The sequence below is a fragment of the Neophocaena asiaeorientalis genome, unplaced genomic scaffold (assembly GCF_003031525.2).
Source record: "Neophocaena asiaeorientalis asiaeorientalis breed wild unplaced genomic scaffold, Neophocaena_asiaeorientalis_V1.1 scaffold54, whole genome shotgun sequence".
Taxonomy (NCBI): Eukaryota; Metazoa; Chordata; class Mammalia; order Artiodactyla; family Phocoenidae; genus Neophocaena; species Neophocaena asiaeorientalis.
Window position 1 is genome coordinate 2,833,433 of NW_020174938.1, and position 16,593 is coordinate 2,850,025.

At 43.2% G+C, this 16,593-nt stretch overlaps 1 protein-coding gene across 1 annotated transcript in view; it reads left to right on the forward strand.

Moving 5' to 3' along the window:
- NPTN (neuroplastin) overlaps window positions 1–16,593 on the forward strand; it is a 32,447-nt gene that overhangs the window by 8,861 nt on the left and 6,993 nt on the right. Inside the window, exons 3-5 of the mRNA XM_024761709.1 lie at window positions 560–654; window positions 11,365–11,498; window positions 13,630–13,903. Coding sequence (XP_024617477.1) covers window positions 560–654; window positions 11,365–11,498; window positions 13,630–13,903 — 503 coding nt within the window. The remainder of the gene's footprint in view (window positions 1–559; window positions 655–11,364; window positions 11,499–13,629; window positions 13,904–16,593) is intronic.

The window sequence follows — 16,593 nt, forward strand, 5'->3', positions numbered from 1 at the left end:
GTTCTAGCTGCACCTAAAAGTCTTAGGAATTGAGCTGCATCTCTGTGGCTGATGCTCTGATGGCAGATTTTCCCCCATTATTCCTATGTCCTGTTAGTAGACTTATTGAAAGGCATGCTACTAAAATGCAGGGTAGGAAGAACACTACTACCAAAAGTCTTCAGGGAAGTGCAGAAAAAGATTTGCTTTTTTTCTGCTCTTATTTATCTGACTGGAACCACCAGGTGAGCAAGAACTTTTTGGTGATGACTCCATCTTCTGTATCTAAGTGTAGATTATAGTAGTTTGTACAGCCCTCTTTTGATTACTTGCTTTGTAGTTTATTTCTGCCAATAGACTGGAGTATCTTAATGTTAGGGACCTGTATTCCTGACACCCAGTAAGAAGTAAATTATTAATACACAGAGGGAGGTTTTTGCTTTCAGTTAGGAGGAGGTGAGTTGCATGTCAGGGCACGACTTGGAGAGCAGGGTCCCTGGTTGCCCCTTTGATTCTCCTTTTGTTGTGTATTTTGACTGTTCCCAGCTTCCTTACTTGATTTTTCTTCTCATCTCTGCAGGATCAATAAACCGAGAGCTGAGGATTCAGGCGAATACCACTGTGTATATCACTTTCTCAGTGCTCCTAAAGCAAATGCCACCATTGAAGTAAAAGGTACAACCCAACAGAGGCTGTGGTGTGAGCCTCTCACTCTGCTTCTGAGACACTGACTTGGTCTGGGCTTCCAGTCTTTGAGCTTTTCTTGTTTTCATAATGGGAGGCGATATAATATTATGGATAGGACTGAAGGGTCAGGAGCTCAACTGCCCGGGTTTAAATCCAAATCCCATCATTCACTGTGTGACCGTGGCGAGTTATTAACTTCTCTATGCTTCTGTTGCCTCATTTGTAAAACCTAACACGTGGCACATGGGTAGGTTAGAGGAATTAAATAAGTTAATATAGTAGGTTGAACCATACGAAATTTCTGTTTTTGTAGTTCAAAAAATGTTTCAATTTTGGTAGCTTCATAATGGTTCATCCTTAGGTCAAGCTCTTAGAATAGAGCCTTTGAAGTATTATTATGTAGGTATCTCCAATGGGCCAGGATTTGGCAAAGTACAGTGTGCAGGGTGAATATAAACTCTTTGTAAGGTAATTCATTAGAATTGTAATAAAAACTCTGGGTGCCTGGCATCTTAAAGATGCGATTGTAGCTGAAGGTTGCAAGAAAGGCCAATAGAACTGTAAGAGAGCTAACTAACATTTAACCCAGCTTTCCTGTGTTATTTCAAAGAAGCAGCTGAGACCCAGAAAAGTGAAACCACTAGCTCTCTGTCACACAGTGAATTTGTGGCAGAGCTAGCATAGAACCCAGGTCTTGACTCCCATCCCTATGTTTTTCCATTTTATAAAATGACCATGGGGAGGCAGGGCTACTGTTTGAGGTCAGACTGAAGAGATGAGGATCTTTTTTAGTCCTTTTCATTTTACTTAGGAAGGACAAACTTGTTCTCTAAATCTATAGGGTGATCCCTAGAAGCTGGAAGGATGAATTTAGGAAATGGGAATGGCATATATAGCAGGTATTCAGATTTTCCTTAAAATATTTGGAAGACTAAAAATTCAGACTCAAGAAAATCTTAGACACAGGCAAAGTTTCTGTTTTATGTTGTTACTAAAGGAAAGTAGTGTCTTGGTGACACTTGCCCTAACTTGTGTCCTTGTTGACATAAGGACAGCCAGTGCCTCCTCTAGTGGCCAGATTCGATTCTAAATGCCTGAAGGGGTGGAGTCACAGTGGCATGGTTACAGTCCACACAGGCCAGAGAACCTAGGATTTGATTAACTCCGTGGCTTTTCTTGTAGAGATCTGGGTTTATCATTGTTTTTGAAGAGTGCCATATTTATTCAACATGAGGATGAAAGTGTGATAAAGTGTTTTCTCTTAAGCCAGCCAAGGGCCCTGGATGAGCTGAGCTACGTGGGGAGATGTTTCACTCCTTCATATGATATCTGAGGCCCTGCAACATTCCAGGCTAAGCTTTTGGCACAAAGTTCAGGTGCAGAGGGAATGGGATGGGTGAGGGAGGGAGAGTGTCTACTGTCTAGTTAATTGAGGTCTCCAAGCCTAAAGGATAATTACATATAATTCGAAGTCTTGACTAACTAATCATATTGATCAAGCGTTAATGATTTCTAAGCAGCACTTTCAGGAGTAGAAAGAGAGTTATTTTTCCATTGGTTTGTCTGCTCAAGAAGGTGAGGTTCCGATGGCCCCAAAGGCATCTTTCCTCACATTCTCTTTAGCAGATAAGAAGTGGTCTGGAGGCTGCAGTCAGGAGTGTCTTCCGAGGAAGATACAACAGGCACAGTATCTCACCATAATGAAGGCATGTACTTTGCTCCGTTGCGTTTGTGCTGTACAATAACCCTGTGAGGTGGATTGGGCAGGTGGTATTAATATCCTCATTTTAAAGAAGTAGACCTTAAGAGAATTCTGTTTTATATAATCCTAAAACATATTCTGTGACTAGCTTGGGCAGATACGTTAGTCTGTCAAGAAAATTCATATGGAATTCTAGTCTTTCTTCCTTCTCTCCCCTGACACCTGGATAGAGAACAGCTGAAAACTTAATGTCTTTTAGGTTAGAGATAGTTTGGTCTGGTAAAGACTGAACACTTGGCTTTTCTTGTGTAAGTTTAGGAGGGTTTGCCATAGGCCCAGGATCACATTCTAAGCTAGCTCTCGATTATGGTTGGGGTAGAAAACTGCCTTGAATTTACAGCGGTATATGTGTTGTTCCCACAGCATTTTCATGTAAACTCTTGTTTCCTCAGTTCCTCTAGGGTGGGGTAAGAGACAGTTATCTTTTTATAGCTATAATGATTTAAAAACTCTGCTGAGTAATAGAGAGGCAAGAGGTGGTACTGTACTCAAGAACAGAGAAATTCAGGGGATTCGGGAACATAAGTGACCTCTGCCAGAAGGAGTCTCTGAGAGTCTCCATTTGTGGTTTTAACTAAATCAACATTTCAAGGCAACATAATTCAGACCATACATACATATTTCTTTAGCACTTATTCTACACTCAGCCCTTTTCTTCCCCATCTGGCTTTCCCTGCAGTTGAAAACTTCCCTGGGGTGTTGTTTGGGCTCAGCACTGTGGGGAGTGAAGGACTTAGACTAGCCAGAGACTGGGCATTATATGTCAAATGACTAAATCTTGAATTACTTGTTATGTACAAAAGAAAAGAAGGCTGAAGGAATCAGAGGGAGGGACACATATCTGGGAACAGACCTGAGGTGGCAGTGCTTTTCCACCTTAGCCTGTAGATCCCCATCAAGAAAGGAATTTTGAGGGTGGTCGTATATACATGTGGTAGGGAAGGCCTTGCACCTGAAGTAAGGTTGGTTTGTTTTTTCTTTCTCTTTTTTTAAAGGACAAGAATGAGGCACAGTATAAACAGGAAGATACTATTACTGTTGAGGATTACATTTCTTAGGTATTTGGCAGGTGACCTGAGCAGATGCTGAGGGAGGAAGATGGAGCAGGGCTGGCCAGGGGGAGAGGAAACATCAATGACTAGACCTTGTGGGACCTCGGTCCTATAACCAGCCTCTCCAGGGATCTGCTTAGGTAACTCTGGGGAGGCTTCTCTTTCCTTTTTGACTCCTCAGAGGTTGTGTCTTCTGGAGACTCCACACCTTACCATACAGCATTTGTGAAAGAATAGGTGTTGAATTTTATGAGCGCAGGCTCAGCGGCCACGGCTCACGGGCCCAGCCGCTCCGCGGCATGTGGGATCTTCCCGGACCAGGGCACGAACCCGTGTCCCCTGCATCGGCAGGCGGACTCTCAACCACTGCGCCACCAGGAAAGTCCCTCTTTCCTTTTTGACTCCTCAGAGGTTGTGTCTTCTGGAGACTCCACACCTTACCATACAGCATTTGTGAAAGAATAGGTGTTGAATTTTCTATCCCTGTAATTATTCAACTTTTCTAACCCTTAGTCCCTCCCTCTTCCTCTTCCTTTTCTAAAATTAAGAAATGTGCTCACAAAAACAAGTTAAAGTTTTCTATGTAATTGACAAAGTTGAAAAGAGAAAATACCTCTCATGACTCCTAGACCCTATCCTCACCCTTCAACCATTTTGGTTACTCCAGTAAACAAGGAGTTTGAGTTTTATTGCTGTTTTTAGAAAAGGATTTTGGTGGTCAGCAAGTCCTCTGCGACAGACATGCCATTGCCGCTTGTGAAAGGTACATCCCAGCCCCAGGAAGGTTTGGTTCTGGTGTTTTATTAGGGCCATCATTATGTCTCCCTGCTCATTGGGCATTTCAATTGAATTTCAGTCTTTTGGTGGCTATGAGAGCCAAGATTGATCTTGTTTTTCTTCTCCCTACTTATTAGCTTTCTTGCTATTTGAATATTATGACTAAATGTTAGGATTTCTAGAAGTGACCTTGCCCTGCATTCCTGTTTCCTACTCTGTTGCATGGCCTTACAACTGATATATCAAAGTTCAGACTGGCCGAGGCAGACTGTATAGTGATGGTGACAGATATCATTATTAGGAGTAATAACACACCTCTCATGTTTGTACAGCACTTTCAGCATGCAGAGTGTTTTTGTGCTCATTTATTCGTTTGACAGGCAGCTAGTTTGACAGGTGAAGATGCTTAGAGGTTGTGACATAGTTTAAATTCGAGCTGCTGTCAAAGCTGGTTCTGTCTCAGAATTGCCCTGACTTGAAAAGTCTCTGAAAGCATAACAGTAATATCTTGAAGCTGCTTGAACATTTTGAACATGAACCATAGCCCAAATAACCATACCTGTTCCTTCTTTTCCCCTCTTCAGGGTGCTACCCTGACCTACCTTAATAAGAATAAGAACAGCTAACGTTACTGTGTGCTTATTACTATGTGCTAGGCACATTACTTGTCCCTTTCCTCTCCTGTAGTCTTCACAACTCTGAGGTAAATGCCATTATTATCTCCACTTTCCAGGTGAGAAAATTGAGGCTCCAAGGGAATTGAATGATTTGCTCAGTGTGACATAGTCAACCAGTGGGGCCAGAGTTCTCACCCAAGCACCCTAGTACCAGAGCCCATGTTCCTAAGCACTAAGCCACACCGCTGTGTTCAGCATATAACAATGTAAAGGTCTTGGACTGACAGAAGAAATGGGTTCTAATCCTGGCCCTGCCATTATAAACTTGCTGTGGCCCTGACCAGCCACTTTCCTTTGTTGGGCCTCAGATTCCCCAAGTGTTATGATGAAGTAAGATGAGGTAGATGATCTTGAAGGTTTTGTAAGGCTCTAAAGGTCTGTGGTTCCCTTATGTGGACACAGATGAGAAGTTGGGTTAGTGAAGGGAACGATTTCTAAGCTTCTTTTCCTAGTAATAGTGACTGTCAGGTTCTTAACTTTGAGACTGTCACCTCAGTGCCCCCCACACCTCCACGCGTTCATCTCCCTGTCTTATGAGACACTCCCTGTAGTCCCCTGATCTCAAACACTGATGCTAGGAAAAGTGTTAGAGCAGTGGTTCTCAAACTTGATTTAAGGTATATGAAATGTGGCCTAGGCATGAGGCTTATTAAAAGCACTCCAAATGATTATAGTGTACAGCCAAGGTTAGAATCATTCTTAGTGGAGACTTCAGTGCCTCCCACTCAGTGGTTTCACCTGCAGGAGAGGGAAAAGCCTCTTCCACAGAAGGCAGCACAAGTCCCAGACTGCTCTAGTCTTTACAACCACTGATGAATCTATTCTGTATAATTATTGAGCCAAAAAGCCAACATCTTCCTTTTCCTAAAAAATATTTATTTATTTGGTTGTGGCACGTGGGCTCCTTAGTTGTGGCAAGAGAACTCTTTGTTACAGCCAGCATGCATATGGAATCTAGTTCCCCGACCAGGGATGGAACCCAGGCCCCCTGCATTGGGAGCACAGAGTCTTAACCACTGCACCACCAGGGAAGTCCCCCAACATCTTTCTTGCTTCCATCTCAGCCAGTCTCATATTGTTTCTTGGGCTTGGCCCTTGGCTAGCAGTAAATCTTAACTCTCCCTCTGCCTTCAGCCAAACCTCTATTTTTGCCTATAGAAAATATGAGGTGTCTCTGGGATTTGATAGGTTGCATGAAGGAAGCAAAGAGACCATCTCTACATTATCAGTGTGTGTATGATGAGACGTTGTGCAATATCTTTAAGGATGGAGTTTCTTTGAAAATGAGTTGCAAGATTATGAATTTGCTTTGAAAAGTGAGCACTAAAGAAGCAGTCCAGGTAAGAGGCCCCATGCCTTGATTCTGTCTCAGCTCTGTTGTGTTAACTTTATTTAACATCATCTTCAGCTGAACATGCCTCCGTTGCCTAAGCTGGCACTTTCTACAGCCACCAGCCTGGCAGAGAAGCTGGATGCTTCTCTCTAAATGCCTGCAGGTTAGGCAGCAGAGGGTACTGAGGAACATGCCTTTGTCCTCAGCCAAAGGCCTAGATAATGACATTGGGTCAGGTGTTGGTGGGTAACTAAGACTGTTTTGGAACCCCGGTGTTGCCATTTATTAGGATACTGGAAGGGTCCATCCATTAACTCATGGGATTAGAGTATGTAGCTAACAAGGCCAGATCATGAGTTAATTCCCAAGTGGGTGTGTGATCTCTTCTAAGGATCTCTGTTACTTCTTTGCTACCCAGTCTGTGCCTCCCTGAGAAGGTAAAGGGAATTAAGCAGTATGTGCTCTGTCTGACTCCTCAGACCTACCTGCAGACCACCAGGACCTAGTTAAGTAGGTCCTTATTGAGTGGCAAGCCCACATAAGGTGAGGCACCATAATCAATATAAATAGGCCATTAATCAGTATAATTTGTCAGTATCTGACCTGAGTAAACCTTATTAGAGCCACAAACAAAAGTCCTGTTTATATTAGCAAATAGGGAGAAAACACATAATAATCAGCATCTTTTTGATTTCTTAGAACTCATAATGCCTGTCTTAGCCTAACCTTTCCTTTCCATAACTAATAATGCAATTTAAATGTTTATTTTTGACCCTGGGCTCCAATCTTGTGCTAGATTGATACAGAGATGTAAATTAATCCTCGTAAGACCTCTATGAAGTGTGGGTATTTTATTCCCATTTTACAAAAGTAAATATTGAAACCCAAAGGATTTTAAATGACCCACCTTAGGTTATTCAGTGAGTAATAGAGTCTCAGTAGAGCCAGATTTCTCTAACTTAAGTCTAAAACTCTTTACATTATAGTATATGAAGTAACTGAACTCTGACAGATCCACCTTAGGTCTAGAGCGTTCTAGTACATCTACAAGCAAAGATAACATTTGGGCAGTTTGCTGTGCAGTTACCAGTAATGCATATTGTATATTTTTATTGTTTATGGACTCTGTTCTAGTTTGGTTATTTCCCCTTCTATATGGTAAAGTTCAAAAAACATGGCCTCTGGAGTCAGATAGCCCTGAATTTGGATTCTGGCTATACCAGAATTTACTAGTGGCATAATTTTAGATGTTAAATAATTTTACCAAACTTTACCAAACTTGAGTTTTCTTACTTATAAAAATTGGGTAATGTCTGCCTCATTGGGTGGTTATATTTGTTACCTGTTGCTGCACAATAAATTGCCTTAAAACAGCAAATACGTACTACCTCATAGTGTCTGTGGGTCAGGGATTGGGGAGCAGATCAGTGGGGTGGTTCTGGCTCAGGGTCTCTCCAGTTGGCTGGGGCTAGATGGCTGCCTCAGGCTGTGGCGAAAGGCCTTAATTCCTCACTATGTGGGCCTCTTCATAGGCTGTTTGAGTGTCTTCCTGAAGCCATTTTGTATTTTGTGAACTATTTGCACACCTTTATTTTTACATATAGATATATTTTTTCTATATATTGATTCATGTTCTATATAGGAAAAATATATAAAATACATATTTTATAAATATATAAAATGTATGCTATATTTTATTCTTTAGAATCAAGTCACTAAGTCCAGCCCACACTCAAGAGGAGGGAAATTAGGCTCTACCTCTTAAAGGGAAGAATATCAAAGAATTTGTGTACTTTTTAAGAGGTGGACTCTGAGCCCTAAGGGGCCCCCCCTCTCTGACCACTGCTGACATGTGCTCTGAGAGCCTAGTTACCTTTCTTGCTGTGGGTCTGCTGTCTTGCTCAGCTGGTGGGGCAGGAACAGGCTTTCTGATTGAGCAGCAACCATAAAGGACAGAGAGAAGTGAAAAAACTTCATTGACCCAGAGGCTAAAGTGATAGTTGTTATAATCATTCCTTATCAGGTTAGAGTGATGTGACTTGGGTTAATCTTCTGTCTTCCTGGTACACTAGTGATACTTCCACCAGTTCAAGGGTGAATAATCAGGGCATTATTCTTTTGAGGATATCATTCCCAAGCTTCACTCAGTATTCTTTGCTGAGTTGAGGCGAAAGCAGCAGTAGATGTAATAACCATTGAAAACTCTTAACAGGCTTCACTATGTAAACATAGCCAATAAATTGCGGAGTGGGGATGCACACTAAGTTCCTGTATAGTCTCTGCACACAGTAGCCTTTAAGGTGCCTTCCTATCTGTAAATAGAAGCCTCTATAGAATCTGGAAGTAGATGAATGAAAGGAGGACTTGGTGTTTTCCTGAGCACCAAGGCAGGAGTGAAGGCCATCCCCACCTGTCTCCCCAGGTCTTGGCCTTCAAGAATAGTAGCTTTTTAGAGACTGTGGAGCCATAAACCAACTCAGCTTTTAGCCTTCTAGGTGGTTCTTACGTGTAATCTTAGGGGTGAGTCTCCAAGGCAAAAGCTGATGTTAGTGAATTCACAATACATTGGAATTAGTCAAATAACTGGGCCAGAGTAAATAGAGTGAGTATTCTCTGTGGGGCAAAGGAGAATGAAAGTGGAAAAATACATCACTTGTAAGCTGATTTCTGAAAGTTACGTCTCTACCATTTCCCTGAGCTTCAGACTTGATATTCAGCTGCCTACTTAACAACTTCACTTGGATGTTAAATAAGTCTTAACATGTCCTAAACTTTGAACTCCTGGTTTTTTACTACCATGATTGCTCCATCCCTAAACAAAACAAAATAAAAACAAGCAAACCAAAAAAAATGCTAATTCTTCTCAGTCTTCCTCATCTCAGTAACTGTCAACTCCATTCTTGCAGTTACTCAGGCGAGAAACCTTGGGATCATCTTTGACTTCTTTTTCTCTCACTTTCCACATTCAGTCCATTAACAAATATATTAACTTAACCTATAAAATATATCCAGAATCTCCTCACTTCTACTGCTACTGCCTTCATCCATACCACCCTCTCCCCCTTGCCTGGATTGCTTCCACTATCGTCTCTACAATTTTTGTCCACATAGTAGCCAGAGGGAGCCTGTTAAAGCATACAGATAATTTCATACCTGCACTTAGTATTCACCAGTGGCTTCCCAGCTGACTTAGAGTAAATGCCAAAGTAATTTCATTGTCCTACAAAGTCCTATCCAATCTGGGCTCCATTCTCTGATTTTGTCTCCTACCATCGTCCCCGTGTTTCAGGCAAATTCCTTGTACATAACAAGCACGCTTCTGCCTCAGAGCTTTTGCCTTTCCCTCTACCTGGAGTGTTCTTCCCACAGATATATGTAGCCTACGCCCTTACTTTCTTCATGACTGTGCTAAAATTCACCTCATCAGAATGGCCTTCCCCTACCACTGTGATGTATTTGGCATGTAACGAGTGCTCAACAGATGTTTGTCCAGTGAATGAAACACAACTAGAGGCAAAATGTAGCTCTTCTGCTTGTTGTATCTCCCTACTCCCCCATGATGGTGTTTAAGTGTGGCTGTGGAGTGTGTTCCTTCCTTGGAGTGCTTAAGATGGGCCTTAATATGTACTGATTGAAGGAAGCTCTGAGGAACGTGACCAGGTTGAACAGTGACTGACTGGCTGTGGGAGAAATTTGGTGTGATGGGAATTTGAGCCAGCCTGACTCATTCCCTTCTGTAGTGAGGAACTGTGCCTGGAAAAACAGATATTTCCTTTATATCTAGAAAACACCTCATGCTGAGTAGTACTGCAGGCCTTAGTCTGGCAGGTTGTGGAGATGGCTTGGGGCCTTGCTCATTCTTTTCCTATCCAGGTGCCTCAGGAGGTGGTCTGGGAAGCACAGTCTGGGAGTAGCAGGATGTTGGATTATTTTTAAGCCAAGAAAAGCCAAGCCAGTCCGAAGGGAAACATGGGGTCAGCCCATGATATAATACAATTGTACAGGCTTTTACAGTCTCAAAATGAATATTTTGACATCTATCTATGCAAGACACTGGATATAGGCAGCGGCTAGAAATAACTCCATTTGATAATGGGGTATAGAGTTCAAGCACAGAATAATTAAGTAACCAGCAAAACTGGAATTTGGACCAGGCCTATTGATTCTCCTTCCCATCTTCGCCAGCAAAGTGACGTCTGGCCTACTTTGAGTTTTATTGCTTTTGGATTAGTATAACTGATGCGGTAAGGTGGAAAATACAGTTAAGATCAAAGAAGGCCAAATTCAAAGAATTAGCCCCTATCTCAGGCTAATTGGATCCTTGAAACTTATCTAATATTTAAACCACAGGTGCTGTTTATTTCTTTCTAAGTTATTCCTAAAAGCAGAGAAAATCAGCAGCTTCTGGCATGTCTAGAAATTCCCCTAAGATTGGGTTCATTGAGATAACTGCAAATCAGGTGTATAAATCAGATTCTTAAGCTGTTAATAAAATCTCTTTGGACGCTGGTTGAATTTCCTGTTCATTTCTTTCTTCACTTGTGAAGACCAGTTTGCTTCATTCCCTCTTTTCTGGGAGAGGCTTGGCCATTGATACTCATCACGTAGCTTCTCCAAGTATTCATTGTTTTTATATACCTTGCAGTAGGACTTGATTTTAGGTGTTTGATCTCAGGGATCTCTCATTTCCTTAAGGGAATATATGGCATTTGATACAATACATAATTATTGCTAACGTAGGTGTATTAAGAAAAAACCATGACTGGCAGAGAAGGTAATAGCTTCTGTTTGCATTTTCTTTAAAGGATGGCTTAATTTATGCAGTTGCACCTGTGCTCTCTTCCAGTAGGTTGGAGAACCACCTGTATTATTAGTAGAACTTCACATATAGTAATCCTGGTGTCTGCTTTGGTGGGTGGGAGGTTAGGGCAAGGAATTGGTTCCATTGCTCTGTTCTGACCTGAAATGCATGTTATCAAAGCTGAATATGAGAGTGGGTCTAAGGAGAAGCAGGGCTCTGAGCCAATAGTTGGGGCCTTTTGTATTCTGTTCCGCTTAGGCTCCCATGGTAACTGTATTCAACACTCTTTCTCACAGCTGCTCCTGACATCACTGGCCATAAACGGAGTGAGAACAAGAATGAAGGGCAGGATGCCATGATGTACTGCAAGTCAGTTGGCTACCCCTACCCAGAGTGGATCTGGCGCAAGAAGGAGAATGGTATGCCCATGGTGAGTACGAGGCAGCCCTGGTTCTCTATACATGGGTCTCTGTGGTTGCTGGAGTTTCTCCTGGGGAGTTCTAGACATCTGGACTAGTTTCTGCAACCTGCCATACTGTCTGCCGTGGCTTGGGTCACCCTTTCTAGAGTCTTGGTGGTTACATCATGAATCTGGAGGTCATTGGCAGTCTCTGACCAGCATGGAACCCCTATACGTGATTTGTTAAAGCTGTCTGTCTGGTAAAGGATTTGGCTGTTTACCTTCAAGATAAGACACCAAGAAGAGCTAACCCCAATCTTAAAATTTTACTGTTATTCTAGTACATTTATCCTAAAGAAAATATTGCTCATAAAGTGGTCTTAACGTACTTTTCTTGTTTTTTTGGGAAGGCAAGGCAGTGAGAGCAATTAATAGTATATTCCTGGAACACATGAAATACTGATTAGGAATTGAGACAATCTAAGGAGGCCCATGGGCAGCCTTAGACATTGGAAATCTGACAGTATCTGCTCCAGAAAAGGTCAGAGAAAACATCTTTTCCAATCTGTGGGACGATTCTTGATGGTATGGGAGAGTCAGAACTTTCGACTCTCACTTTCTCTCTGATTAATGCTTGACCGGTCTCCTATTCTATCAGAGGGGCTGTCATACATTCTTCCCCAGGCTTTGTATGCCTAGCAGTCTACTTTTCAGGCATCCTCTTTGACTGCCAGTCTTCAGAATCAGAAGGGACCCTAGAGATCATTTAATCCAGCTTCTTTGGGAAGGTTATACATATTAACCAAGGTAAATTAGTGGCAAAACCACGGAAGTTTCTTGCATATGACGGTATTTTTAAAATACCCTTTGAAGGCTTGTGGACCAAAGGTCACACTCACTAATCACCTCAGGTCATAAGTGAAAAACATGGAATTAGTGAGTGAGTAGAGCAGGAGTTAGAGAAGTTGGCAGCTTTTCAAGTCTAGGGTTGAAGCTTCACAGAATAACTAATTTTGAAGGCTGTGAGTTTCCCATTCCAGTCATACCCACACTCAAACACAGACATGATTTATGCTATAGCTAGACATCATTCTTGGGATTATCTTTGCCTTTCCTCTCTACTATTTCTGATTATCCTTTAGTTGCTGCATAAGAACTGACACGTGAGTCAGATTTTTCCCCTGCTAGTAGCCCATGAGATCAGTGCTGCAAACCTGTCCCAGCTCCACCCAAACCCCTGGTCATACTCTCACCTCTGCCTTCCCACACGTGCCTGGAGCACTCCTGTCTTGCTTGAGCAGCTCTCCTCCCCCACAGCCTAGTTCAAATGTTAGCTTTTCTCCAACTTTCCCTGACTCTTTCCAGCAGTGTCCACTCCCTCAGTGCAATGTGGCTCTATACGTACCCTCTGTTGGGGCTTCTTACACGTTCCTTTAACCATCCCTTTGGGGGTCTGGTTCCCTCTGGAGGTCAATCTCCATGTTCATTTTTGTGTCATGCTTTTCCATTTCTATCTCACCTTCCCCTTAGGTAGGATATAAAACATGTAACATACTAATGTAAATATCTGTTGACTGATTGAATAAACTTTCCTTTAACCCTGTAATTCTGAAAGGAAGTGGAAGTTACGAATTTCCCCTACTCTGACTAGGAGTGAGTTCTTAACATTGTTTCTAGAGGAAGTTTAGGGAGACTTTGCAGAATTCACCAAGCGTGAAGTAGATATCCTGACTCTGAAGGCATCAGATAGGCCTGATGTTACCAGATACATGCCTGACCATGGAGCTCACACCCCTTCTCCATCCTCTGCCTGGTTACGGTTTCTTACCTGGTGTTTGGAGCAGCATCTTCTAAATTGAGTTGATCTTTTCTGGGTCTACAGGGTAGGACCTCCCTTCACTTCATACAAGTTGGAGAAGTCCAGAGGACCAACAGCAGGGAAGACTTTACCTTGGCTCTGCTAGAAGATTGTTGACTGGTTGTTGAGATTGAAGGGCAGTCAGTGATCAAGTACTCAAAGTCCCTTGGACAAAGATGGTACTAGACACTGCTCCCTGATCCCGTCCAGTGTCTTGCTAAGGATGTTAGTGTTGCCCTGTATTGGGCACTAATTCACCTACTCTGATCTTTGTGTGTTATCACTTTATCTGCTTCTGAGCAGGAGATTGTCAATACCTCTGGCCGCTTCATCATCATCAACAGGGAGAATTACACTGAGCTGAGCATCACAAACCTGCAGATCACAGAAGATCCTGGCGAGTATGAATGTAATGCTACCAACTCCATTGGCTCTGCCTCCGTTGTCACCATCCTCAGGGTACGGAGCCACCTGGCCCCACTCTGGCCCTTCCTGGGAATTCTGGCGGAAATCATCATCCTTGTGGTGATCATTGTTGTGTATGAAAAGAGGAAGAGGCCAGATGAAGTTCCTGACGGTAAGAACATCCCTACAAAATAGCTGTGCTGTTGGGGCTGGTTTCCAAGCCGTGGGGTGGTTTCCAAGCACCCAAAGAGGACTATAAGAATGTTGGGATTCAGTCCCAAAAGGAGAGAAGGAAAAATTCTTATACTGGTTCCTCACCCTCTACCCCTAAGATTAGCCACCTTGAGCTATAATTATTAGCTCTGTTCCTCCATGTGGGTGTTCTCCAACCCCAGTCCCATCTGCCCTTCAGGCCCCTTGTGGGGAATGGGCAGTTGTCAGTCTCTTTGTTCAGCTCTGTCCTCCTTCAATACAGATCATCAGGCAGATTGAGCTTGAGGAGAATCCAAGTCAAGCCTAGAAGCCACCCCAAGATCGCAGGCCACCTGGCCTTTCAGGCAGATTTAAGGTATCTAATTGGTTGTCACATGGTTGCCTGGTATAGCCCCTGTAGGTAACTGCCCTAGTCCAGTCAGACTGTTATTGGGAAAAGCCATTGGAACAAGCCACTTTTTGGTTTCCTTGGTTGGTCCCTTCAGAAGGTTTTTAAGGTTTGTGGTGAAGCAGGCCCCTGCCATTTGGCTTTTTTGTCTGTCTCACAGACATGAATGGTGGAGAGCATCTGATGCATTACCACCCCCAGTTTAAGACAGATAGCTAAGCAGTAACACCTGGAGTCCCTGCCTGAAGTGGCACCCTCAAGCTGGCCCAGCGTCCCAGAAGGGAGTGGATAATAGCAGCACAACCAAAGCCAATTGTTAGGTATTGGAAAGAATAAGAATCTTAGATGGTTAGACATGCTTAGAGTCAGAAAAGGTCCTGGAAGTTATGTTTTTTTGTTATGGATGTTCTATTTCTAACCCTGTGATTATAATGGGGGGGGGACTACTGATGGAGACTTGCACCAGTAGTACTTCAGATTCCTCACTAGCTCCCCAGCCCCATCCTCTTACCCTATAATAGCATCAGCGAAAACAAATTAATTGGCCAGCCAGCTATCACCACCACTTGCCTGTCACTCATTGGACTGGAAGGGTATGCACCTAAACTCAGTGCCTTGGGTGATGGGGAGGATGCCAACTCTAGTCTGACTGTTCTGGGCCTGTGCTTGTGCACTGTGGTGCTGTACCCTGCCCCAGAGAGCTGTCTGTGTCCCTGTGGCTGGCCAGGACCCAGTGCCAGCCATGTGTGTCCGCGGAGAATGCTAAGGGAGGTCTGGTGCTCCCTCAGGAAGAGCGCAGCCCTGAAGGCATGCCAGTGGCTCCAGAGTCTCTGGAAGGACATGTTTGAGAGCAGCAGCCACCTCCCCTTCTTTTCCTTTCTTCTCAGCAGCTCCTAAGTCTCTCTGCCTGCACTAGGTAGAGTGAGTATTGTAGTGAGGCTGGTGAAAAGGTTATTTGGTGACACTAGCGATGTATGTGGGGAGACCTGGTGGACTTCCATCCAAATGTACATTCAGCAGTGAACTAGATGGAGGAATGGGATGGACGTCAGCTGGAAGCAGATGGGCCTTTGTAAATACGTGGGCTTGTGCCCTGCAACATGAGTGTCCTGGGATTTTTACTTTCTTTCTCCTGGGTCCACAGAACTGCTATTCTATGAAGCAAAAGTGCTTTCTTAGGATTTTCATATATGCATAATGCTTTTCTCTCTAAATTTCTCTTTCTTGTTGCAAATTAGGACTTCCAAGGCAGAGTGCCTATGTCTAGATCTGAGAGTAGAGGGGGAGAGTTGCCTGTCAGTGTGTTTTCAGCGTTGGCTTATTAGGAGCAGTCATGCCTCACTCCTGAAAAGGGCTGAATGCTTTTGCTTTGCTAAATATCGCCTTTCTCAGCTTTCCCTTTAGAAAAATTGAGATGCAAAAAGTCAGTAGGAAAAGGTAAAAATGGGCTTCAAAACCTGACTTTTTATTTTAAGACAAGGCTGGCTGCCCCTCTCTTGGCAGAGTGACGCATTGGCTTAGCCTGTCCCTGTCAGAGGTTCCTGTTGTCTTTGCAGGAAGCCGTTTCACTTACCAGGTTGCTATCCCAGCATATGTGGAAGAGACCGTCAGGTTAGATTTGAGGAATGGTTAGTATTGGTTCTATCTGACAAGTGCAGGCACCTGCCCAGGGAAAGCAGCTTTTTTTTTTTTTAAGAGCTCCATGGCTGTTGAACGCAAATGGGGACGAGTTTGTTATACAAGACACCTGTGGCCAGTAAATCTGAACAGCTTCCTGGAGGGAAAATACTCTTTTAAGATAACTTATTATAGGCAGTGAATGAATCCTATGTAAAAGAGATGACTGCAGGGTAAGTGCAAAGTAAAACCTTCTTGCTCTAGTGTCTTAGAAGAATACTGTAATGCAAGCAGCTTTTACTTTGTTGTTATTATTGAATTGGGGCAAAAAATCTGGGATGCTGGAATTATTGCAATGTTTGCCTTCTCTCTGTTCCCCTCCTGACAGCCAGCACCATCCAGGCTCCATTCTCTATCACATGCCCTTGCTCGAGCATTTCCATCCCATAGTTTTCTTCTTTGTCTTTCTGCCTCTTTTTCTCAGACTCCTTCCTAGTCCTGCCCTCCCCTTTTTTCTTCTCTCCTGGAAGTAATTTTTTTGAAAATTTGATTGTTCCTCCGTGAGTTTTCCTTATGCAGTGTCTTTTTCTTCTTTAGCCAGTTTCCCCTCAACTCCTGTGCAATTCACAAGAGCAGACTCCCTT